Raw genomic sequence first — 27593 nt, 5'->3', positions numbered from 1 at the left:
CACCACCCACAACAAGAACTGCCAAGAGTCAAGGTGCAACTGGACTCACAGCCCATTCAGGCCCTTATCGACACAGCTGCCACCACTAATTTTGTGCGCGAGTGTGTTGTGCAGATAACAGGGACCCCTATTAAGTCCCAACCCCAAATGGCCCAGCTTGCCACCCAGGGATCCACCATGACCTTACTGGGCAATGCTGTGGTGCAATGCTGCATAGCCGATGTGGAGATGGAGATCCCATGTCTTGTCGCAAAGGATCTTCGAAAAGAACTCGTGCTGGGCCAAGATTGGCTCACGCAGCAGCAGGCGACATTGGACTTCGAAGATAAAACTATATGCGTCGAACGAACGTCCCGCCGAACTCTTAACTGGGGCACCACAGGAATGTGTGACCCGAACGCCCCTAATCAAATTGGTGTTAACACTGACCCTGGAATCTGCACAGAACAAAGAGACCACCCTATGGTTGTGTTGGTGCAAGGGGACCAGCGACCCCAAGAGACTCCTCCCCCACGCTCTGCCACAACCAAGCTAAGCCAAAATAACTCAGGCAGTGGGTTTCAGTGGTGCCAGAAAGGAGGAACCCCAAAGGGGAAATCGATCATGCGGTCATGGAGACAGCCGCTGAGCGGCACCTCCATAAAGGCCAGATGCAACCGTGATAAAGAGTCCTTTCAAGATCGAGGAACATGGATTCTCCAGAACAGGATTCACCTGCAGCCATGAAGACAGAAAACAGATCTGTCCAAGACCGCCAAACCCCCAGAGAACCTCCAGTCATCAGCTAAGAGAACAGTCCAGTGCAGTGGCCTGTGTAGAGGGGTCAGTCCTGGGACTGAAGCCCAGCGTGCTGACTCCAGGCAAGTGCAACGATACCAAAAGTACCGGCCGAGGCCACAGAGGGAGGGGGCGAATTGTCTTATCCCTTATTTTGACCTCGGCCAGTAAACCCGCCCCTTTTAGGAACAGACCCCCATCTGAAAGACATTATACATATCTCCTACCTGGCACCTCTATGGGACGTTAGTGCAGCAAGTGCCCATAGTTGGTGACAACCGAGGAATGTACAAACAGATAAAATATTTATTGTGCCTTTGCCGCAATGGAATTCTAGCACTAATTATCCGTCAAATGTATTACATAAGAGTTATAAATATTGAGTTAATAATATGCAGGGTGCTGTGATATGATGTATAACCGTGTATTATAATGGTTTTTCACTGACTAATTTGTAAAGCTGGGGGACATAATCATCCAGCAATGTTTGACCAGACAGGGATCCTTACCCCAGAGTAATCTGGGGGAATAAAGCAGAATACTAAATCTTGTTATAGTGCTTTCTGCTCTCCCTTCTCACTCTCCTTTCCTACTCTTTCTCCTTCTTCTGGAGCGGCCCTTCGGTATTACGCTCTGGAATTCCTCATCCCCTGGAGTGGCCTCTTTGAGGATTACGCTCTAGGACATTCCTCCTGGAGTGGCCCCTCGGGGATTACGCTCTAGGCTCCCTCCCCTCCCTGGAGCGGCCCCTTGGGGATTACGCTCTAGGCTCCTTCTTGCTCATCTGTACCTCCCCCTTTTTGCTATTACCCTCCCCTTTCCTGCTTCAAGACCCTCGCCAGCAGCCCACCTTGGCCCGACTCGCCGTTCGACAACAGGAACTCTTCAGCTGCACCAGAGCTCACCACATCTCGAAGATTTTCACCCCACTTCAAACCTCTCCAGCATGGGACGCTGTTGCCGGGACACGTCAGTATGTATACCCTCGCCTGTACACACTTGTCCAAAGACGGCTTTGTATTGTACCAACATCTGTACCCTGCGAAAGAATATTTTCCAAAGCTGGACAAATCCTTGCTGAAAAAAGAAACAGGTTGTCATCTTCAAAAACCTCGCAACTTGTGTTCCTTTACAGCAATATGAAATAGACTACAAAGTGTCTTCAAAACAGTATTAGTTATGTGAAACATTTTTAAATGTGTATTAATTTATTTTCTATAAGTAAAGTGCTTATTTTCACATGTGTACAAAACAAAATAATGGTATAGTGTTTTCTCATATGTGACAACCTAAGCTGATTTTGTTTGTATTAGGTAAGTTTTATTATGTTTCTTTAAATTTTGTGTAGTTTTGTAATGTGTGGTCTATGTGTAATCAAACTTTAATTTCAGATTGTATAGGCTATCTGAAATTTAACGTAATTACACTTATTTACGTGACACGTTTTTTAATGCCAATATGTAATGTAAATGTCTAAAGAATATTAGATAAAAATTAAGAGTTCGCGATCGTCAAACGATACATCATTGCGCAAGAAAGAACGAAACGAAAATAATAACCGACAGCCTAACTACACAATTAAACAAAATGATGTCGACCCAAGTGTCTCCTCGGCTCCTTCAGGCCATTATGCCTCGCCAACGTCCTCCCTTGCGATACGAGTGCACCATCTGGGTAGTGCGACGGCCAGGGATGCACCCATGTGCGCCCTAGCATGTCAGTGAGCTTCTTTTGTGTGATAAATAATTCTGTATTTTATATATTTTTTTCAAATGGTCACGAGCCTCGATAACTGTGGATATTTTGTAATCATAACTAATTAACTGATGTGTAAATTCGCTGTTTGATTATTGTCTCGCTAAGTTGTGTAAATAATTTTGTAACTTTTCTCAAATGTTTCGCAGTGCTACTAATGTAATCGCAGCCTGGCGCGTTGCGGGGTGGGGCCTCTCCCACGCCGGCCGATTTCTCCTCCCCTCCTCCGCGGCCTGCGGGCCTCGGTCCGCTGGCGGGCGGGGAAGGGCAGTGTTGTTCAGGGCGCGATCAGAGACAGACGTGCACGCCGCTCTGCGCTGCTCGCGAGGCGCGTCTTCTGAGCTCGTGGTCCGACGACAGGGTAACTTCACGGGTTGTCGCGGCAGCTGAGCTGCATCCGTCGAGTCGCTCACTCTGTTGAGTTTACAAGTCTTACGAGTTACGTCACCAGTCGAACGTCCTAGAACGCGTAAGCGCAGTTACGAACCGCCGAACCTTCGCCGTCATTGCGAGACTTTTTTTATATAACGGACTGCGCACGTGTTGCGCATCTTTGCGGAGCAACCTTAATCAGGGACATTGTTACGTGGGAAAATTTCCAGTTTGTGTCGGGACGTGTTAACGGACGGGACGGTCTTCCGGGAGTCCGGGTCGTCGCGGTAAGGGCGCTCGTTCCGCGACGGGTCCGCCAGGCTGCGGCAGGCTCTCAAAACGACAATAAAAGGGGCTCGTGGAACTGTTAACACCGAGTTATCCTTGGAACTGCCTACTATTCTTCCTCCTCACCTCACTCTCCCTCCAGGTCCCATATTTCCCGGTCCCGGCCACGTTGACCTGGACCCACACCTCACCGACGAGAGCAGTACGGGCACAACAGGACGATTACGTAAACGGGGAATCAGGGACCTAAAGCCGAGGGACGTCAAAACTTACTGTGTGAACTATTTGGGTATTTGAACTAGCTAGTTCAGTGTGTATATGTACTCCCTTTCTCTTCGGTCTTCGTAGTTCAGATCAGTACTTGGAACTGAGGAAGCGATGGGGAAATATAGGTAAAATAATATGGACAGGATGGTGTTAAATAACAGTCCGTGGGACTGTCGTTAAAAGAGGGTAGGGGGGGGGGGGTGAGACCAAATAAAGAACAAACGTAAGAGAGGGAAGAAAGAAAGATGTGGCATATTGAGTAACGGTTTTTGAGGGGGGGGGGGGATCTTTCGCGCATGCACAGTAAGGACCAAACAGAGTAGGAGACGAGAAACTGCAAAGAACGAAAGAACGATTGTTTTTGGTAACAGCGAACTAGTCACCTAGTTCGCTCGTCAGAACAGTTCAAAATGAACTGGTAGTTCGCAAACTACCCATCCCTAATTGTTACCAACCATTTCTGCTATTGTTGAAAACTTGTCCAACGTTAACCTGTTGTAGTTTGGTAATGCGTTGGCCGAAAAATTCGCTCTTGATCCCATTCGATGCAAAATTTAATTCTTAAAGAATGTTGTGTAAAATAACTGTTTGATAAAAAGGTTAATTCGTAGATATTTAAGAACTGCTATTATTAAAACGAAAATTATTCGTAAAATTAAGAAATTGATACGAATATCACCTTTTGTAGTTTAACAACAGGTAGTTAAAAAAAAAATTCCCTGGTTTTATTCTACACAGAATTTAATGCTCTACAACTTTTACAAAAGGTATGTAATTTTTCAAAATTTTGTTCAGTTCAGGAGATACAAGTGAAAAACTGCAAACGTATCCCTTTTGGGGGTACATTTTCACCCCCCACCAGTTTTCCCCGAGGGAAAAACTTAGAAGAGTCATATTGGGCCATAAATGAAGCCTTTGACGCAAAAAAAACCTTTTGTAGGAATTATTTCCGAATTTGGTGTTTTTTGTATAATGCTACTGGCCTAAATTGCTACTGTCCAGTTCTTTGTAACATCAATTCTATGACCAGAAAAGGGAAAGGGGCCAGTATTAATTAAAGCCAAAAATTTCACTGAATTCATTTCCGTGAAATCTTAAATTATTTTTTTAAATTAAAAGTTTTTAGTACAGAGATGATTTTAAAAAATTTTACCTAAAAATTATATGTGTTCTAAAATTCATTATATTTTAAATACAGATTTTATTAAAGAGAATTTTTGTGTTTAATTTTTATACAAGTTGTTGACATGTGAAGCTTGATGGTTTGTGATCGTTACGAATGTGGCTCGATGTATTACGACGAAAAAAGTTTTTAATGTTCTGTGAATAATAATTGAAATTTGTACGGGAGATGGAAATCACTAGAGTAATTACTTCTAGGATTTGAAATTGTAATGTTATTTCCAAGTTCCTTTTTCAGAACATTTTAAGATAATGGTGAAATAGAACTTTGAACATCAAGAATGGTCGTGTTTACGTCGGTGTGAATAGGCTATGGCTTATTCGGTGGGTCTAGTCGAAATTTTATTATGGTTAGAAGGAGGTTACTAAATGAAAGCAGTTACTCATTTATATAATTTGCTGGTTTAATTGTTTCTTCGCAAGACTTTGCAAACTGCAGTAAAACACGATTACCAACGGCGGGTGTTTGTTTATAAACAGTAACGCATTTAATGTTGATAAGAGTAACGATTGACATTTTACTGCAGTTTTCAGTTCTGTTATGTAAACAGGGGAAAAGAGATAACATTCCCCATTAAAAAGGTTTCAAAAACTTTATTTTTGAATAAATACAGTATAACCTGATATGGTGTCGAAATGCCCTAGACTCTCAGACTATTGTGTTGTAGGTGAAGACTTGAGGAATACAAATACAGTGAGTAAAATATATTACAGTCTTGTACTGCATATCATACTCACGTGAAGTGTGTCTTGCACTTGTAATATATCAGGTAATGTTATTCTGATATACCTATATCTTTTAAAATCAGGGTAGCCTCTGTTGTATTATTTTTAATTTATTTGTGTTTAAGTTAACTTAGGTATAATATATTATAGAATATGAAACACACATAACCATTTAAGTATATGTAATACAGAAATATGTATTTTTATAATCAAATAAACTATAATTCCGCAACTATTCTAATGTAATATATACATATAAAACCCCACAAATATGTATAACTCGGCACATTCGCTTGATTCTTGGTTTTTAATATGATTTTTATGTTGCACAGGTATACACAGAGATGAGGTGATGGGAAATCCAAGATTATAGTGGGTTCCAAGCCACTTAGGTACCCATTTATTGCTCAAAATTTGTGTTATGTGTGTGTTCTCTACTGGATTGAACCCTTTGATCATCGTACGAGGACACATATTTTACTTATCCCAATTAATCATGTCAGAAGAAATAGTTAAGCAAAGGTTTTGTGTGACGTTAAAATATAGTTATATTGTTTATATTATTATATTTAAATTTCATCTTAGCAAAATAATGAAATTCTACTGAACTATACATTTTTAATTCATTCCAGACATCATTGTGGCTATAGGGGGGAAATGAGCCCTGGGCTCTACCTCCTCCCTCTGTGTTCCCATGATTGCACCAGTTGCCTTCCCTGGTATTTATTTACTTGGGCGGTATTTCCGAAAAAAAATGTTAAAAATCCGAAAATACCTTTATTTTATGCTCTTCAACTTCCTCTTTTCATTAAAAGCGGCGGAGATTAGAAATTCGAAATACTTTAGGAGATAACGAATTTTTAAATTTCTTCATATGTAGTTGAGCGGTATTTGCGAAAAAAAATGTTAAAAATCCGAAAATACCTTTATTATATGCTCTTCAACTTCCTCTTTTCATTAAAAGCGGTGGAGATTAGAAATTCCAAATACTTTAGGAGATATTGAATTTTTAAATTTCAGCACAAAACCAGCGCATTCCTGTGGCGTGGGTGCACCATTGTTTCTTGTTTACGTACGAGTATCTTTTTTTATTGGATAATGATGTCACGTGATTGTTCGTGATAGGCCAGAATTCAAATGAACTAATACGTGATTATTTAGTTCAATTATTGTTTAAAACGGTGTTTAATTACCGCCTCCAACTTAGGTGAGTTTTTAACGTTTCTAATTTTAAAGTCTTATTTGTTATTTTGATATTGTTGCGCAAGTAATAAGTAACAAAAAAATTTACGTGAGTTGTTACTGTACATCCTTTGTTACGGGTTTGTTAGGTAAGGTCAGTTACATTATAAATAATTAAAACTAAAGAATAATTAAAATTAATTCACATTATTTTTAATATCACCTTAGTTTGAAAGTATTTATAATGTAACTGACCTGACCTAATCGACCATTTTAGTTTACTGTTCACCCTCTGTCCGGGTTTGTTTGGTCAGGTCAGTTACATTATAAATATTTTAAAACTAAACAGCCATTAAAATTAATTCACAAAATAATTTTTAATGTCGGCTTTGTTTGAAAGTATTAATAATGTAACTGACCTGACCTAATCAACCATTTTATTAATTACGCATTCACGATTCACGTATTCACGAACACGGAAAAATAACAAAAATGGCGCCGCTCGAATGTTTCCACAGGTCTTGTATTGCAAAAATAAAAAATTCGATATCTCCTAAAGTATTTGGAATTTCTTATCTCCACCGCTTTTAATGAAAAGAGGAAGTTGAAGAGCATATGATAAAGGTATTTTCGGATTTTTAACATTTTTTTTTGCAAATACCGCTCAACTACATATGATGAAATTTAAAAATTCGATATCTCCTAAAGTATTTGGAATTTCTTACCTCCGCCACTTTTAATGAAAAGAGGAAGTTGAAGAGCATAAAATAAAGGTATTTTCGGATTTTTAACATTTTTTTTCGGAAATACCGCCAAAGTAAATATTTACCCCTTCCCTTTTTATATTTCAACACTGGATAAAAACAAAAATTTTAAAATTCTGATGTTTTCAATTATGATTTAGGATCAAAACATGTTGTTGAAGGATCTTAGTTCCAAATTTTTGAAATTTTACTGGGCACAGAAACAGTTGTGTTATACACTCATGAAACCATACCAGTACATTTGTGTAGACTGAAATGAATGTTTTTTGCTTGAACCAACAAAAACATCCCAGCGGTCCCAAACTTAAGTCAAGAGCCACTGTCTCTGGGGACAATTTCTACATAGTTGCAGAGCTATCGAGTGGCACGCCAGAGCATCTGTCAAGTGATGACCAAGATGCACAGCACAAACTGAGCTGCAAGGAACTTTGGTAGAACATACTGGAATTTTACCATCCCAAATAGAACACTATTTCTTTTCACTTGTGAAAGACCTTTCATGATAATAAAAACTTTAAAAAATAAATAAAGTAGATAGGAACTAAAATATTCGATCTAAACAACCATATCACCTTAAAAACATATAATTTGTTAAGTTTTTTTTGTCCTTTTATTAATTTACATTTTGTTGATACTGAATGAGCATAGGTTTTGGGATATAGAATGTCAGTTAGGCCTACACGTGAGTGTGTGTATGTGTATATATATATATATATTGTATATATATATATATACACATAAATATATATATACAAAATTCATTTATATATAAAATACATGTATCATAAGTCCTTAAACCAAATGAAATTTGCTTAATGTTAAAAATATGTAAATTATAAAAATCACAAATTTTACAAAATGAACATAATTTATTGAAAATGATTAATTTATTGCACAGTACCACTGTTAGTTTAAGAAATAATATTAAAAACATTTCCAGGAAAGAAAATATAAATAAGAGCACCAGGAATATGTCATAATTATTAAGCTTTAAATTAAATTAAAATTATAAATTTCTATCATTTTGCTGTACAAGTGTTAATGACTACCATTCAAAACATAAATTTAATCCAGTGCATTATAAAATGCATTAAGTAGTAACAGTTGATTACAGAAATACTGTCTGAAAAACCTAAGTACATGTAGCTCAAAATGTTTCACAAAATCATTTACTTTTTTTGCATTCAATTTTAAAATAATTTTCTTCATTTCCTGCCTACCTGGGCTTACACAGTGCAGAGAGCTTCAGAAGTAGGTCCTATCCTACCCATGCAATTTTAAAATTTCTCAATGTGTCTGGGGGCTGTCTGTTTACAAAAACCATTTTTAAAATGTTTGAGGTTGTTAGGGTAGTTCTGTTTTCTGCTTCAATTAAAAAAAAAAATTGAGAATGAATTACTAAAATATTTTATGTAGGTATGAAATTTTTGGTGCATTACACTATTATCTTCATTTCTAATTTAATGTTACGGAGTTAGCGCCAGTCCATAGCCTTGCACTTGTACACAATACCACACTATAACCTCCAGGGATTATCACATGTCATCGTACATCAATATCTCAAATACACTGCTGGCTAGACACCTTAAGTAACCAGCATCTCATAACCTAAACACCTCTCTTTAGGTAAAAGATGATCTATGAAATTCAGTGCAAGATAAATGAAATAGAAAATAAAATAAAGTAATTATGAATGTGATAGTATTACAAGCATCATAGCTTTTTAATTATTTTGATTAATTTTATTCATGTTACATAATTATTTCTATTGATAACTTTTATTTTTGATAACTATTTGCAGTTTATGTTTGACTTTGTGGAAGCTTATGTTTTAATGTAACTTAGGTATTATTTAATCAGTTAGTTACCTAAATGTTTTTGATGATTAAATGGGGAAAAACTTTCGGCAACCATTCTGAAGTATTGCTACAAATATATAGCCTACATCGTAAGTTACCGTTAGCTGTTTTCATAGCTGTTTATTCACAGCAAGTTTGATAATTATTAGCGCAGCAGGTTGTTTTAATTATTATTTATGCTATTTTAGGATTAATTAGTCATTGTATGCTGTTTAATTTTTTAATAAAATTTTAATGGATTCTGTTATGTTTATAATCCATAAAATAGAATTATATTAATTTTAGTGAATATATAATATTTTGAATTGGTTTGTAAATGTGTAGTGTATGTTCAGTTACCTGTATGGGAAGCTACTCAGTTGTTTGGCACTATGTATTGTCCTAAATGTTTGTTGTATCACTTGGCAAGCATGGCTGTGGGGTGGGTTACGGGGAACAAGGACTGTGAGTGGACATCCGTGGTGAGGTCCAGTCAGCCATATTGAAAACATGCTAGATTAAGTTGAACAAACTAGTGATAGAGATTATTCAAGTGTGTGTGGACAAGGTTTGAATGCTAGGTTTTCTTAGCAGGTACAGCAGTAAAGAGGGATCATGATACAAGATATTAAAAGAAAAGGCATGCTAAGTATTAGAAAGCAATTAGAGAACAAGAAAAATTGAGGTGATGGAAAGGATTGAATTACGAATGTACAGGAGAAAAGGTTATGGTAGAATGATGAAGATACAGAAAGTATTAAAAAAGGGCACACAGGGGAAAATGCAAACATGCTGCTCATGTTAACTTATAATTGTCAGATTTTTTGGTTGTTGGCTGTTTGGCATAGGCCTCAGTTAGATTTTTAGATAAAGATTTTATAAATGTCATGGTAAATTAGTATTGCTTAACAAGTTATGAATCATCAGTACTGATAATGTGGGAAATTATTTTTCTACAACTACCTATTTCAAAGTATTCGTTATAACTTCTCTGAATGAATATTGCCCTTACACTATTTGACAATCTGCCAGTAATGTAATTATAATAATACCATTCATTGTTGTGGTAAAATTAATTAGTATTTTATTTAATTTTTGTCTGGGGATTTTTATGGTATTAGATTCTTACAGCCATAAAATCGTTATCATCACTACGGTACTTTACACAGCTGGTTTTTTCCCCCTCCTTTAATCAGCAGCAAAGTAACTAGCCTAACTAGTTAGTTGGAACACTGAGTTTAACATATTGTATTGTTAGCCCAGGTCCCAAGGGAAACCAAGGAGCATTCAGCTGTGCATTTGGTTAGGAACAGCCGTTAGTTCTTTTATGTGTTTCCATGTGCTATGTACCAGAATGACATAAATATAGGTTACATTTTGTACCTACTGTGTGTTCAAAAATACCTATCTTTAAAGCCTAGATAATTTTCATGAAAGAAAAATTTTATTTGAAAACTATGAAAACTTTTATATGAAAAAACTATTTTATATAAAACCTATTTTGAAATTGGAAATGTAAATTCTACTTACAGCTTAAACAGTTTTGATGCTTTTGTTTTCTTTGTAAAGCTAATTATTAAACCAGAACATATGACACATGTTATCATTTCAATGATATCAAAATTACTCACGTTACTAAATTTTAATGTAAATTTTTGTATGTTAAAGTTATTTCAAGATATTTAACATTTATGTTAATGCTTCAGTATTGTAAAAATCATCTTCATATTGTTAAATGTGTTAATATTAGTTAAAATATATTTATAACATTATTAAAGTTGTGTATCTGTGTGTGCACGGGTGAACATGTTTTTCTTATTCACCTGTTTCTGTTCAAAGTGCGTTCGAGTGGCATTTGAGATTGGTCATGAAGCACTAAGACGTACAAAGAAAACACCAGACGGTTTTACCCATGACTGGGAGATCTTCGTCAGAGGTGCTGACAATACAGAGATCCACCACTTTGTTGAGAAGGTAGTGTTCTACCTGCACACGACTTTCCCCAAGCCAAAACGAGGTAACTGCACATTGAATGTGTGAGTCAGTGATGTGCGTGTGAGTGCCGTGCAATGGAACTAATAGGGAGAATGTGCGTAATGTGTGCAAACACGATTGTGTGGTGTCATAGTTGCCTGTACATGCAATAATAACCAGGTCACACTGAAAATTCTGAGTCATTAGCTGTAGCAAAACAAGGATTAGTGGACTAACATCAATATTTTATTTATTTAATTATTTCCTAAAAAAATGAAAACAGGAATGAGGTATAACATGTTCATTTCAATAGAACATTTTTTCACCAATAAAATTGGAATCATGTTTATACTTATTTTTTTCATTGGTAAATTCATAACAGTAAAATGTAACATTAGCATAAAGTGTACATCTAGTACTGATTTTGAGACATCTTGGTAGAAAATGGTTTGAATATCTAATGTAGAATGGCGTACTTTAACCCCTTAACATATATATTATGGCTAGATATATGCGTCCAAAAAAAACATTTTTAAAATTTTTTTCAGTAATGTATTGTTTTCAATATGCAAATAAACGTACCACATGTAAAACATACCTATGTTTTTACATTTATTTCAAAATTATGTAGCCCTAATTTTTAATGCACACTGTTTTACTAACCCGAGTATACTCGTCATTGTTGAAATATATGTAAATACATTATAAATATTTATGGAATATAATCAAATTGATAAATATTTAGATAAAAAACATTTAACACATATTGGAAGTTGAACAGTTATTATATAACAACATTACTAATGTTGAGCATGATTAGAATTATTTCTCAAAAGTAGTTATCTGAAAATCACATTTATGCAGCAATATAATGTACCTATTCAATATGCAAAAAATAGACATACCACACAAAATACATTAAAATTAATGTTTATCACACCATCATGTCATTTTGAATGGACACTGGTTTACTAACCTGTGTATATTATTCGTCAGTGCTAATATTCACTAAGATTACTAAAAATATTTATAAAATTAGCCATATTTTGTATAAGCTTACATAGAAACCAATTAAATAACTTTTGCAACATACCGTATTTCTTTTAAAAAATTACATCTACTTTTATAAAATTGCCTGAATAACATGAAAAACAAAATATGTACATATGGTATGTAAATGTTGTCAGTCTGAATAGATCTTCGTATAAAAATTTACTTCACAAGGTTTTTGCAGTACCTATATACTAATTGCAATAGCTGAACATTCACAAATACACAAAAAATCATTGTAATGTCAAGGAGGACATTCTTTACAAAAAACAAAGTTTTTATGTGAGACATTCAGTTTTTTTCACAGCACAATAAATAAAAGAATGTTTATTTGAATACAGTAGCTGAATAATGTGACGAGCCTGTATTGACATTTGTGGAGTTATTCTTGAATGCATTTCACTCTGACTGTAAGCCTAACTATTTTCTGCCTAAATGTCTGCTGTTGTATGATAAACTCTGAAGCACAGCACTACACACAGTGGCACACCACAGTCTTCACACATGTACAGTGTTTCACGCCATATTTTTTTCCCCCGTGCATCTGTCATCCTGCTGCACATTGCACACTGGCGTGTAGGATTGCTTTTTTTTTTCAGTTGGCGGGATCGTAGCTGGAAAGTGACGTTCAGTCATTCTCAGTGGATTCGTTGATTTTCCAGGCCTACCTCGTTCTGGCGACATTGTTGGCTTGTGAAACTGTTCAATCAAATTTTTGACAACAGCCTCTCTGTACTCTAAATGTGACTGCTTCCCTCCCAACTTTGAATATAACAAAAATGAATCCCATATTGCTAGGTCCACTAAATGGAAAAAAATCTTCTTATAGTATTTTTTTCCCCTCTTCCTAGGTACTGCATAGTCTGTTGTGCGATGGTCAACAAGGTCCACACCTCCCATTGTACTGTTGTAATCTAACACAACTTGTGGTTTCATGTGCCGTTGTCCATAGATTGTAACACTTTTCATTTCAGAATTGTGGATTGTAGACAACATTGTGACTGGTTTCATGTCCATCCACTTCAATGCCAGTAGTTTCCCTCTTTGGAAAGCCATGACACTGCCTTTCAGCAATTTTTGTTTCTGCAATTCTGGTGGCATTTCTTTTCTTGTAGTTTTCACAGTCCCATAAGAATCTGTTCATGTGATAGCAACATATCTGATAGCTGTGGTGAGGTATAAAAATTGTCAGTAATGATACAATAACCTTTCCCATGAAAAGGTTTCACTAATGACATAACTACTTGTGACGACATTGGCAAGCCTTTGTATTCATCATCAAAATTTGTTCCTCGTCCGGTGTAAATTACGAAGGAATATACATCCACTTGACGATTCATATAACATGAATGACTTTATTCCGAACCATGCCCTTTTGAGAGGTAAGTACTGTTTACAACCTAGACGCCCTTTATATAACATAAGGCTTTCATCTACTGTGACATCTTTTTCTGGAGTGTAAAGGTCAGAAAATTTATTTTGCAAATGAATATATATAGGCCATATTTTGTTCAGTTTAGGGTTTGGATGGGTGGCTGCATCATATGACTCATTAGCCACAAAATGAAGAAACTGTTTCAGCTGAACAAATCTGCCTAATGGCATGGTTTTCCTAAAAAATGGTGTGTCAAATATTGGGTTCTTAGCCCAGTACATTTGATATGTAGGTTTTTTGACTATGCTTTGAGCCACAACTAGTGCAAGAAAAACATAGATTTCCTCTTTGTTTGTTGGTTTCCATTTGGTTTGAGGATGTGTTTGAATGTACTGTGATGCAAAACGGTTCGTTTCTGTAGCTATGAGTTCAGCCAAATCATTATCAAAAAATAAGAGAAAATAACGAAGAAAATTATTGTCAACATTTACATTTACGCCTGGTTTACCTGTAAATGGGTATCTTGGAGGAGAGATAGTTGGCACACTACAGTTTATCTCACACCACATTCTGCCAGATATCTCTTCACTACCTGATTCTTCTGAGCTTGAAATGTCATTATAATTGTCGCTACTATCAGATCCCGATTTATCAAGATCACTCATGTCGCTTCCTTCACTGTCGGAATCACTCATTTTGAACAATTTCTATTATTCACATTACAGTAATGTTGACACCTCAGCTAAAATATATAAAAATTGGCGGGAAAATCATAAATTCATAATAGTACTATTAGAGACATCTAATTTAACAATTGTTCAAACACAAACGGAAAACGCGTGTAAGTAGGCTACTGTGATGGATCGGATCTGCCCTGACATCTAGTGGGTAACATAAAACTACTGGAAGTCTGTTTCAAAGGTTCGCAATACCTACTGCGACATCTAGCGAGAGCTCATGTAACTCTTTCGAGAAAACTTGAAATAATATAATCGGACGCACATTTTTGTTAATCAGAGTAAACTCGGGTTAATAATTACGTGCCAAATGTAAAAAAAAATACGAATATACTCGGGTTAATATGTTAAGGGGTTAATGAGTTAAATTATTTAATGTTTTTCTTGACTTCTGCCTTAAGTCTTTAGGTATGTTTGCTGTATCCTGGGAAAGTTTCAACCACAAGTATTATATTAAATAATTATAGGTATGTTATATGTTTCCAAAATTATGCAACTTCTGCAAATTTCGTGCTTTTTATTGATGCTTTAATACACTAACAGGAAAGGAATCACATTTACTGACAATATTTTGTACTTAACAATTGCATTTTTATTGTTAGAAAACAAATACAAGTTTTTGATACAAGGTGTAAATAATTTGTTAGTTTGTATTTCTCATATAGTTTATGTTAACTATTTTCAAAGATCAGTTGCTCCAAAAATAGCATGCAGGTCTGTTTAAGAATGACATTAGGCCTACGATGGGTATTACACATTCAGTCTGGCATCAGTTCAGTCCGTGACTGGTTAGACTGATTTTGGTCAGAGCATGTAATGTATTTATTTACTGACGGAATGATGAACCGGACTGATTTTTTTTTTAAATATTTTGATAATTTGTGTCAGTCCAAGCAAGACTGATACCAGACTGATTGTGTAACCACATTTCCATCAGTCTCGCTTCAGTCACTACTGGGACAGCTGGGTCATTCCATGGAATATCACCCAATTTCAATTAATTTGGTTGCTAGCTCTATTTAAAAAATTTTGAAATTTTGTCACATAAAAAGTACATATTCCAACAGTGCAAACCTGAAGGTACTGATTTTTATCTGCCACCATTTTGATTTTACAGACCAAAATGGCCGCTGCCATGTACCAAAATTTACATTTTCAAGCCTTTATATTTTGTTTAATATCTTAATATCTATAAAAGATACAATGTCATGTGCGATGTCATTGCAAAGAGGAGACTTAGGTCTATTAATAATGCCACTAAAAATAAACAGAATGTTGTTTACATATTTTCATTTATAGACATGAAAGTTGACCTAGAAACAGACTTTTTGTTAATTTTCAACTGCTCCTACTTTCTTTCAAAATTCAAAAAAACACAATGATACCTTGAGGCAAGTAAGTCTATTGGAGTACTCGGCAATTATATATTGTCAAAATAATGTACTCAATCCCTTCTTGGTGAAAAAAATTCCTAATGTTTGTGTTTTTTGGAAAAAAAAATTCATTTTTTGAGGAGCTGTAAAAAAAAGGACCATTGCAAAAATTCTGAAAATTTGGCAAAACATTGCTATGATAACCCTTAACACACCACTAAAATATCTTTGTGGTTTTTTTAATTGGTTTATTCTCTGTAGCAGACAAAATGTCAAACTAATGGTTAGTGCTGTAAGAAATGGTTATTTCAATTACAAAGAACTCCTACAATTACTCACATGTGATCTTAACAATGAAAATTGTATGTTCATTAAGTGTGAGTTCTGCCCAACTGGAAAAGAAGTCAAACAAGTTTTGTGCAAAAATGACGAGGCAGAAGATGAAGATGATGATATTGCTGATGACTGAAAATGAAATAAAATATCATCCATTGGTTACTGTAGACAGGTATGAACTTAAAACAGTGTGCAAGCCATACAATGAATTTATAGACACGTTAATTGATTATCTTGAGTTTTTTTTGAAGAAACTCCATTTTATTTCAAAAATGAAAATGCCGAATATCTGAGGTTAAGAAAACAGAGGTTAAAATTAAATTAATTTTTGGTTGTAGGGGATTTTTCTGAAAATTTTACATTTCTGATTTAAGATGAAATTCAGAGCTATCATTGGGTAAATAGCCAAGCTAGCATACATCTCTTTGTGGCATATTTCCAGTCTGACATGGAGAATGAAGTTATAATGAAATCTAAAAGCTTTTGTGTAATAAGCAATTCTTTAAACCACACAACTTAATCTGTATATTGCTTTCAAGCAGCTCTCATTACTGAATTATCAAAACTTAACACAGATACTGAGAAAGTGACTTATCTTCAGATGGCTGTGTAGCCCAATATAAAAACATGAAGTTTATAAACCTATTGTCATCACAAAACTGACTTAGGATAGATGCAGAATGATATTTTTTTGTCACATCCCATGGTAAGAATGCTTGCGATGGGATAGGTGGTACAGTAAAAAGAATAGTTTCCAAAGCTAGCCTGCAGCGTGTGAATGCAGAACAAATAACCACTCCTCTGCAGATGTTTTAACTACTGTTCAGCAAATATAACTGGAATAAATTTCTGATATGTATCAAAAGAAGCTATTGAGGGCGAAAAAGACATGTTATTCCAAAGGTTCTTCAAAGCAAAAGTTATTCCTAATACATGAGGTTCACATGCCTTCATTTCAATAAATGAAACTAATATTAAAGTGTTCACTACTTCCTTGTCTGAGGACCATCAAGTTTGCTTCATTCAGGAAGAATATACAAAATTAGATGTAAAACTAAAAGACTATGTAGCATGTTTTTATGATTCACAGTGGTGGTTAGGGAAGGTGGAAGACATTGCGCCTTACCAAAGTGATGAACTTGAATACAATAACATTTTTTGCATTTTTAGTCTGCTACAGAGAATAAACCAATTAAAAAAAACACAAAGATATTTTAGTGGTGTGTTAAGGGATATCATGGCATTGTTTTGCCAAGTTTTCAGAATTTTTGCACTTGCCCTTTTTTTACAGCTCCTCATAAAATGAATTTTTTTCCAAAAAAAAAAAAACATACAGTAGGAATTTTTTTCACCAAGAAGGGATTGAGTACATTCTTTTGATATTATATCATTGCCGAGTACTCCAGTAGACTTACTGGCCTTAAGATTTCATTGTGTTTTTTTTGAATTTTGAAAGAAAGTAGGAGCAGTTGAAAATTAACAAAAAGTCGGTTTCAAGGTCAACTTTCATGTCTATAAATGAAGACATATAAACAACATTCTGTTTATTTTTAGTGGCATTATTAATAGCCCTAAGTCTCCTCTTTGCAATGCCATCCCACATGACTTTGTATATTTTATAGATATTGTAATGTTTATTTATTTCTTCACTATATTACTACTAAATACATCACTACTACAATGGTACATGTTCACATTGCTCTTGCTGTCCCACATCAGCATCCCAGTCCGCCATGTTTATCTTTTTCACTGTGGCCAACCTTTACTCTCTACACTACATCTTCCTATTCTTTATAATTTCAGTACTGTTTTATTTATTTTAACTTTACTTTAACACGTAACTACTTAGGTAATTGGGGGTTTTGACAGTTCAATGTGGTCGTGAGTGCACTGGTTCTTCTCTTTGTCTTTCAACTGGGTTAACTTCGTCAGGTGAAAAACCTTTAAAACCCCCTTCCTGACCCTTTCTTTCTGTTCCCCCAGAAGTTGCGTGTCCCACTGTTAACTCTTTCTCCAGTCCAGTAAGGTTGTACATGGTGTGCGTGTTGAACAGACTGGTGTGCTTTTGTGCGTTCCTGTTGGACTCTGGATTTTCTGAGGTGATATGTGTTTCTTCTTTTGACTCTCCCAAATTCATCTTCAATGAGGATAGACCTTGGAGCTTCACACACCTGTATCACTGTGGCTGGTTTCCAAATACCCTGGTCATGGTATACTATGTGCTCCCCTTTTTTGAACTCAAGATATCTGGACTTGGTGTTTTTGTCATAATGTTTCTTATTTCTGTAGTCTTACTTTAACTGTGTGTTGTGGAAGTTTGTTACAATGCGAGGTTTTAACAAGTTGTAATGGATCGGTAGTGTTGTTCTTTTTCGCCTACTATACAGAAGTTGTGAGGGGCTGAACTGTGAACCCAACACTGGTGTATTGCGATATTCTAGCAGCATAATGTATATGTCCTGGTTTTCTTCTGTACTTTTTTTAGCATTTGTTTACAAATTCCTACTGCTCGTTCAGCTAGGCCATTGCTCCGAGGGTAGTATGGACTTGATGTTTGGATTTTGAAGCCATAGTCAGAACTGAACTGGCTCATATGTCGAGAGCAGAATGGCATGTTGTCAGCAATCAAGCTATTTGGTATTCCATGTGTTGAGAAAATGACTTTCAGAGTTTGTACTATAGTAGGTGAATCTTTGGATGTTAGGGGAACCAGTTCTATCCATTTTGAGTAGTAGTCGCAGAGTATGAGGTATGAATGTGTTTTAAACTCAAGAATGTCACATACCACCTTGAGGAATAGATACTTTTGAGGGTCTTGTGTGATCATTGGCTCGTTAGTATTTTTTGCGCTGTATTTCTCACATAGCCTACACCTTGCTACAAACTCCTCAATGTCTGTGTCCATTCTTGCCAGTAAAACAGAGTCTTCTCCCTAGCTTTAGTCTTGGACATGCCAAAATGAGATTGGTGGAGATCCCTAAGCACTGTTTGTTGCAGTGTAGTGGGAACTATGATCCACTCACCTAGGAACACTAAACCATCTCCAACAACGATGTCGTGTCGGAACTTGAAGTAAAATTTTGCAATGTCAGGAACTTTTGTTTTCGACGTCGGCCAACCCTCCTGAAACAAGGTACTTAACTGTGTGAGTAAAACATCCTTTTTACTGTGTTGTTGGAACAAAAGTTTCTTTTCATCTGACATATTGATGGAGTGTACAACTTCATTCAGAGACATCTAAATCACGCTCTGGAGCTTTTGAACATGCTCTACTTAGAGCATCTGCTATGAACATTTTCGATCCTGATACATACACAAGATTGATCCTGTATATGCTAAGTTTAAGTTTAATACTTTTAAATCACTTTGATGGAATCCGGCAAATTTCTTTCTTCATTAAGGAGACCAATGGTTGGTGATCTGTTTGGATGGTTATATCATGACCATAGACGTACTGGTGAAAGTGTCGACATGCAAAGAGGACTGCTAGAAACTCTTTGTCTATCTGTCCATAGTTAACTTCTGTCTGGGAGAGTGTCTTCGATGCATAACATACCGGCTTGTGTTTCTGCAACAAAACACACCCGATACCCACTTTACTACTGTCTGTTTGAATTACTATTGGTTTACTCTCATCAAAAGTTTGTAATACGGGTTCTAATGCAAGAACAGTTTTGAATGTCTCAATACTTTTACCATGAACAAGTTTGTTCCACTCGAACTCAGTGTCTTTTCTAAGCAGACTTCGCAATGGAGACGTGATTTCTGTAAGTTTTGGGATGAAATCTTTCAGGTAATTGACTAGACCAAGAAAACGTTGAAGATCTTGCCTATTTTTTGGAATATCATAGTTTACTAGTGCTTTAACCTTATCTTTGTCAGGACTAAAACAGCCACCACTAAATGTATGACCTACATATTTGACAGTTTGTACATTGTACTGAAATTTCGGTACATTAAACTTGACGTTACATTTTCGTGCCCTGTCTGATACCTGTGTCAGTATTCTGTCATGTGTTTGTTCATCTGGGGCATAGATAAGTATGTCATCAACATATATCATTACACCGTCAATGTCACCAAACGTTTGTGTGTTATATTTTTGAAACACTTCTGCCGAGATATTTATGCCGAATGGCAATCTCTTGAAAAAATAACAACCAAATGGAGTTGAAAATGCACAATACGTTGAGCTTTGCTGGTCCGACTGTATATGCCAAAAGGAATCTTTGAGGTCAAGAACACTAAAACTAATTTGGCTGTCACATCTCTAACAGTAGGTATTTCAAAATACTCTTTAATCAGGGAATCATTGAAGTCTTGTGGATCAAGACAAAGTCTAAGGTTGCCATTGGACATTTCTACGACCACTAATCTGTTGACCCATTCTGTGGGTGATGTACATTTTACTATGATGTCTAGTTCACACAGCCTATCTAGTTCTGTTTTAAGTCTGTCTTTTATTACCAAAGGTACCTTTGTTGGTGGATTGGATGAGGGAACACTGCTGTGTTCAACTTAAGTGAATAGTCATTTTTAAATTTACCAATACCTGAGAACTATACTGGGTGACTATGTTGTCCTTTGACTGGTCTCCAACTTCACTGATTACATTTTGATGTAGCAGTCCCATCTTCTCACATGTTTGAAGACCTAGTATAGGTACAGATTTTTCATCAACTACTATGAATGTTTCTCGGAAGCGAACCCCATTTATAGTCAAGTTGATATCAGTGCATCCCACTACCTTGATTTCTGAGTTATTATATGCGGCCAATAATCTAGTTTCTTTCTTCAGTATCACAGTTTTAGGGGCACATTGTTTTAAAAGAGAAAATGTTTCCAGAGGCAGTATGTTCACACATGCACCAGAGTCCAGCTTAAAAGTTACATCAATTATATTTTCCAAACACCCTGTTTCTTTCCAGCAAATTGTTGCAATATGGTCGGTTTCTCAAAGAGCATGTTTTTCCTCTCGCCGGACAGTTCACTGGATCTTTAATATGATGGTAGCCACACCACTTACACAGTACTTCACCAGGTGTACTTTGTGTGGGCCTACTAGTCTGTTTCGAGAAAGGTGGGGCCCCAGTTTTGTGAAACTTCGTTTCATCCACACTTGCATAAGTCGAGTCCCGTGTTGGCTGCATCACTTCCGTCGCCTGAGTAGAGGTTATTTCAGCTGTTCGGAACTGTTGTATTGTTTCCTCCAATTCAACATTTCCAGATTTGATGATCTTTTCTTGAGTAATTTTATCATTTGTTCCGAAAACAATTCTGTCTCTCAGTAGCTCGTAGGGATGTTTGAACTCGCAGTCCCGTGATAGCATCTTGAGGTCCGTGAGGAAGTTATCAAATCTCTCCCCGTCTTTATGTGTCCGTGAGTAGAATAGAAAACGTGCGTGGAGTAAGTTTTTTTTGGGTTGCAGTACCATGGTGGCGACAGGGCGGGAAAACCGGGAATAGTCAGGGAATTTTACTAGCCTGGAAAGGTCAGGGAATAGTCAGGGAAAAAAATTGTATTCACCAAAAAATATTTTTTTACTAAAAGGCTAATTTCCTTTTGCCTTAAGCCATGAACGCAACAAAAAGGCAGAAGTAATTTGTCAACCTGACTTTGACAAGGGGCAAGGGTTTCGAAGGATCCTTTGGCCTGTGGTAGTTAAGTTGGAGGGGGGAAGGGGTGTTTTTGGTCGCCGGAGCAAGCACACTTGCCGCGCGCAGCCGAAGTCAGTGTGAGAACACACGCACAAAGGAGGAGTAGAATTTATTATCAGTCCAGCACGGTATAGCGAATGTCACATTTTTTAATGTTTCCGTGCCAACGAAGCAAAAGCGAAGAATAATTTGCGTGGTAAGTATTTGGGTTTCTTTTGTGTGGTTATTTTGCATGTTTATAACAGCCTTCCCTGACGGACGCAAGTGTGAGCTGGCAGGGATGCAAATCTGTTGTGTTTACAGTTTAACTGTTTTTGTTTCAATATATATCAGTTAAGAACTTAATAAACATTTATAATTTTTCTTGGCTCTCAGTTTCCAGGACAGTGGTATTTATATGATGCGATTGGATGGAAGTCACGTATACATGTAATGTTAGTGACTCGTGTATCGGTGTGTAGAGTTCTGCGAATATTCGAAATTTCCAATTCAATTCCTAGCACGCCGCCTCGTAACTTACTGTGTGTTAAGTTCATTTTCAGCGACATCCCACGGTAAAAGTAGCTGTTTCTTTATATATTATTAACTATATTTTGGCGGTCAGATGACTTGGGAATGAATTAATATTGCAAAACGATATGTACGAAGTTTCGTTTCTGTAAAACTTACCGTTTTAATAAGCCTAGCATCCAGCCTCGTAATTTACTGTGCGTTAAGTGCATTTTTAGCGACATCCCACGGTAAAAGTAGCTGTTTCTTTATATAATATTAACTATATTTCGACGGTCAGATGACTTGTTAATAAATTAATATTGCAAAAAGATATGTAAGAAGTTTCGTTGCTGTAAAAAATACTGTTTTAAAAAATGTACGGTAGCACGTCGTCTCTTATTTTACTGTTAAGTGCATTTTCAGTAAAACTTTTCATTTCTCGTTGCCAACTCAACATGCATTGTGATTATCTCTTTCTTTTAACGCAACCAAACTTGGTGCCTTTTTTTTATGCGTGTGACATAGACAAGGGAAGGAAAATAGACCTTGCTTTGTTTTCACGAATGCTTCCCGTCACCTCACCCCTCGTGTATTTCCATTCTCGTCCCTTCTCGTGTATCTTATCTCCATGGAACTGCTGCAGACAATGCAGCTCGAGAATTTTCTGTTTGCAGCTCAAAACCTGGTGTGAATAATGAAATGAAGGAGTTTTGTAGGGTGAATGAAAGAGTGGATCACTTCTGGTGGAAAATATTTGATATGGGGAAAATGCAGCATATAACAGAAGTAATGAAGATGGTTATGATACTGTCTCACGGAAATGCGCAGATGGAACGAGGATTTTCTGTAAATGAAGACTGCATAATAGAAAATATGAGAGAGCAGACATTGGTAGCAAGGCGAACAACATATGATGCTGTTAGTTCATTTGGTGGTGTTGCAAATGTCCCAATAACGAAATCCCTCATCCATGCAGCTCGCAATGCCCGGGCAAGATTTCAGGAAGACAAAGAAAGACGTCGCAAAGAGGACAAATTATAGAAAGAAGAAGCAGATAGAAGGAGACATGCAGCACAAGAGGTCAAGGAACTAAAGGCTAAAAAGTTAAAACTGATGGAAGATGCCCAAAGAGAAATTGGAATGATTGAAGACAGAATTGAACAAATTTCCAAGACGTAATTGATACTGATATTGTTACGTGGTTTTTAATATTTTAAATGTTAAATGTCTCTGTAAATATATTCTTTTGTGTGTGTCAAATGTTTTTGTCCTGGAGCAGGGAAATTTAAGTGAAAAATGGTGGTTTAAAACTATTATGTGTACTTTTTGTGTCTGAAATCCACAAGATATTGATATTTTTATTTTAATAACTTTTTTTTCCACAGTGTGGTTGTAATTTTAACATTCCGGTGTTGTTGTTTTGTAAATATATTTTGCATTTTTTATGAACTATGAATTATTCCTACAATTAAGTTTGTACATTTAATTTGCACATTATGGCCATTACTTTAGTATGCCATAGAAGTCATAATTTAAATAATTCTTTTCCAATCCTGCCCAGTACATTGAGGTATTGCAGTAATTTAATTTTTAGGTAACTTGTATAGGTATTGAGTAGCCGTGAAAGCACACACAACCACTAATTGTAATTTATTTCAAGCAAGCATTAAATGTGTTTTTTTTTTTCAAATCTATTTTTGTCAGGGAAAACCTTACATTCAGGTGGGAAAAGTCAGGGAAATTAATTTCTACCATTCTGTAGCCACCCTGAGTACGTTTGAAACCTCGCCAACACTATTTCCAAGGTTCGTTCTTTTTCGTCATCGGTGAAGGTGAAAGTATTGTATACGTCTAGTGCATCGTCGCCATCTACATTTAGAAAAATTGCTATCTTCCTCTGTTTGCTTTTTGTCTTCAAATCGGAATCTTCCAAATATATTTCGAAGGCCTGTCTAAATTTCTTCCATTTTTCACTGATGTTCCCTTCTAAATTCAATTTTGCTGGTACGTTAAACGAACTCGCCATCTTTACTCCATGACACGCCACGCCGAGATTGTGAACTAGTGATCCACAGTCATGTTGCCGTTACCAATTCACGTCACTGACTGCGCCATGCAATGTTTATTTATTTCCTCACTATATTACTACTAAATACATCACTACTACAATCATTCATGTTCACATTGCTCTTGCTGTCCCACATCAGCATCCCAGTCTGCCATGTTTATCTTTTTCACTGTCGCCAACCTTTACTCTCTACACTACAGATATTAAGATATTAAACAAAATATAAAGGCTTGAAAATGTAAATTTTGGTACATGGCAGTGGCCATTTTGGTCTGTAAAATCAAAATGTTGGCATATAAAAATCAGGACCTTCAGGTTTGCACTGTTGAAATATGTACTTTTTATGTGACAAAATTTCAAATTTTTTCAAAATGAATCAGCAAACACCTTTGGGTGATTTTCCATGGAATGTCCCAGCTAACAGTGTCTGCTCCTATGTGGTTAGACTGGAAAAAATAATTTATTCTTACTTCTCAGTCATTGCCTATTCTGTGGGATAAAAATTATCAACATTACGTCAAAAATACAAATGGAATTATGCTTTGCAAAAGCTGCTAGTTATTTATAAACAAATTGAATGTATGGCTTGAATAGAAATGTGATTATAAAGATTAATACATTAGTTAGAATTATTCTATTTTATTTATGTATTTACTTATTTATTTATCTATCAGTGGTAAAATGTTAACGTACAGCAGTGAACCAAGGTGGTAGACACCATACATAAAAAACTCAAACAAGGAAAAGAGTGACAAAGACTTTGATAGTACAGGAAATACATAGACAAAAAATAAAAACATAGACAAAACAAGACATACAACTTAAATTTCATAATTAGTCAGTAAAAAGTATAGTGCATTATAATACAATACAATGCCACACATCTAATTTTGCAAGTAAAAACTACGAAAAATATCTACTAGACAGTAAACATTGGATTGCAAATAGATTCCACGGAGTCTAAAAAAAAAACTTACTATATGTATTTAAAAATATGAATACCAAAAAATTTTAATTTATTGATGTACATGTTTAATTTTTTTATTTTTAAATTTAGGATTAATAACTATAGTTTAATACCTAAATATTATTATAAGCATGTAAGGAATGAACATGGACTTCTTTTTTATTAATGGAAAAATACTACCAAGTTTGTTAAAATTATTTACTTGTCTATATAACATTATTTTTACTAATAGTACAAAATAAAGGATGATAGAATTTATTAAATGTAGGAATTTTGATATTCAATTAAATAATTGAATCTAATTGGTGTTTGGAGCAGTTGCTTACTAACTTTTCATGTGAAATGTTACTTATTTTTAAAGAGCCTAGTATAGTGTGTACATCTATATTGTAATTTGTAAATTTTTTATTTTGTGTGAATTTTTTTTTTTTTTTTTTTTGCCAATTTTGGTAGGGTTAGATTTAATTAGATTGTTCTAATTTGGGTCTCAAGAAGGACTTATAAAGACATATCATTGATCATGGCTACTGTTTGCTGACGACTTAATACTAGAGGCAAAATAATAAATGTATTTAATAAGTGCAAGTGTTCTATTAGCATTTGTTGTAATTTATTCAATGTGATAATTGAAAAGTAATTTGGAATCAAGTGTGAGACCTAAATCTTTAAGCATTTTGTTCTTGATAAGTGTTTGATTTACTTGTTCATAATTAAAATTAATTGAATGAAATTTTTAGTAAAGGTTACAATAATAGTTTTTCCATTGGGGTCAATCCATATCAAGTGGTCCAGCACTGGTTGCTTGACTATTTTCATAAAAAATTTTAATTGAACTTTTTGCGAATGGCGGCCAATTTGGTAATGTGGAAAGGAGCAGTTTTGGGAATTGCAGACGTTTGCGAGAAATGTAATTTTTCAACAATGGTTTGACATAGGCATTTCAAACAAAAACCAATGTTTACCTTATATTTCTCTCTTTACTATTATCTGTTCATAGACAGCATAATATTTCATCTAACTTGTGAAATTAACTCCTGAAGTTTAGTGTCTTGAGCATACAAAAGACACTTTTTAAGATAAATTTTTTAATGGAAGGAATAATATATGATGAATAATTTTTTTTTATTTCAAGTAGTCATGATACTAAACTATATGTGTGAAAATTTTGAACATTGATATTTGCCTCACTTAATTTATGAAAATTTTCAAAAATTGAAAATTTTCAAATTTTGCAATTTTTGAGGTTATATATCTCTGGTGGGACAAGTGATAAAAATGTAATTTTTATACAGCAAGTGCCCCTATATGATAGTAAACTACAGTATAAATTTCAACTTTGATATTTGAGTCTGAAAAAAGTTTCAGAATTTTAAATATCTAGTTAAAATGGCTTTGTTATTTTGTTGGAATTTACAGTACTAAGTCCATAGATGATTGGATATATGTGTAAATGATAGGTGACATCGTGTTTGTGCAGTAGTATTAAAAAGTAACACAGAGTGTTAAGGTAAGTTGCTATGTGGGAAGCCATGAGTTTGGTATGTATCATATCTCCGAGTTTGGCCATGTTGTTTATATTTTGTTACACAATAAAACAAAGCATTAGGGCAGTAAATGCAGTTAATATTGTAGTCAACCAACAATCAAAAGTATCTTATTGGGTTTAAAAAGTTGTGAATTGAGAAGTATTTTGTTAAATATCAAGAATTTAGATTGTGATCTCAGAAGAATCCTATCATTCATGTTCAGACAGTCAACTTGTTAGATATCAATTCTTCCTTAATTATTTTGATTAACAGTTACATAATTCTGTCAAAAATGGAGCAATGTTCCATTGGGAGTTTTTGTACAAAAGTTGTTATGGACAATTTTCCCAAACTATCAAAGATCTTCACGGTTATGATGTAGAAAAACAAAGATTGATCAAGTCAAGGGTGTGCCGTAGTATTTCAACAGTTTGTGAGTACCATGAAAAAAAGTTCCTATACAAATACCATCATATTTTTGGCAAATCTTGTAGTGACCCATTTCAAAAACATAAGAAATCAGTTACGAAAGGTTTGAGAGAAATACAGATCGAACACATCGACATGCCTAGAAATGTTTCTGTTGACCTTACTCCAGGCAAATCTCTTTGCTGCAATTGTTATTCAAAAATATTTGTTTTGAAGGAAACAAAGCATGTGGATGCAGAGTTCTCACAGGATGATTTCAATGACCCTGCAAACATATTAGACCAGGTAGATTCTGCATTTTCCACCTTAGGCCTATCTCCTTTTTCAAAAATATGCAAGTAGTGATAAAAGGGAACATGCTATAACATCTAAAATACATAAAGTATCAAAAACATTAAGAAAGAGCCTTGAAACCTGTTTTGATCAATCGATTATGGATGATTCACAAATGGAGAAG

The 27593-nt window shown here is 35.4% G+C and overlaps 1 protein-coding gene across 2 annotated transcripts in view; it reads left to right on the top strand.

Moving 5' to 3' along the window:
- Positions 1-4495: 4495 nt before the first annotated feature.
- The window catches only part of LOC134527150 (protein AF-9), a 135514-nt gene continuing 112416 nt past the window's right edge, over positions 4496-27593 (top strand). Inside the window, exons 1-2 of one of the 2 annotated variants that reach the window (XM_063359542.1) lie at positions 4496-5335; positions 10991-11168. In XM_063359542.1, the coding sequence (XP_063215612.1) occupies positions 5267-5335; positions 10991-11168 (247 nt within the window). In that variant the 5' untranslated portion in view covers positions 4496-5266. The remainder of the gene's footprint in view (positions 5336-10990; positions 11169-27593) is intronic. The other variant, XM_063359543.1, reaches the window with a different exon arrangement.

The sequence above is a fragment of the Bacillus rossius genome, chromosome 1 (assembly GCF_032445375.1).
Source record: "Bacillus rossius redtenbacheri isolate Brsri chromosome 1, Brsri_v3, whole genome shotgun sequence".
Classification (NCBI taxonomy): Eukaryota; Metazoa; Arthropoda; class Insecta; order Phasmatodea; family Bacillidae; genus Bacillus; species Bacillus rossius.
Note: the sequence above shows the minus strand (reverse complement) of the source record. Positions and strands in the feature narration are given on the sequence as shown.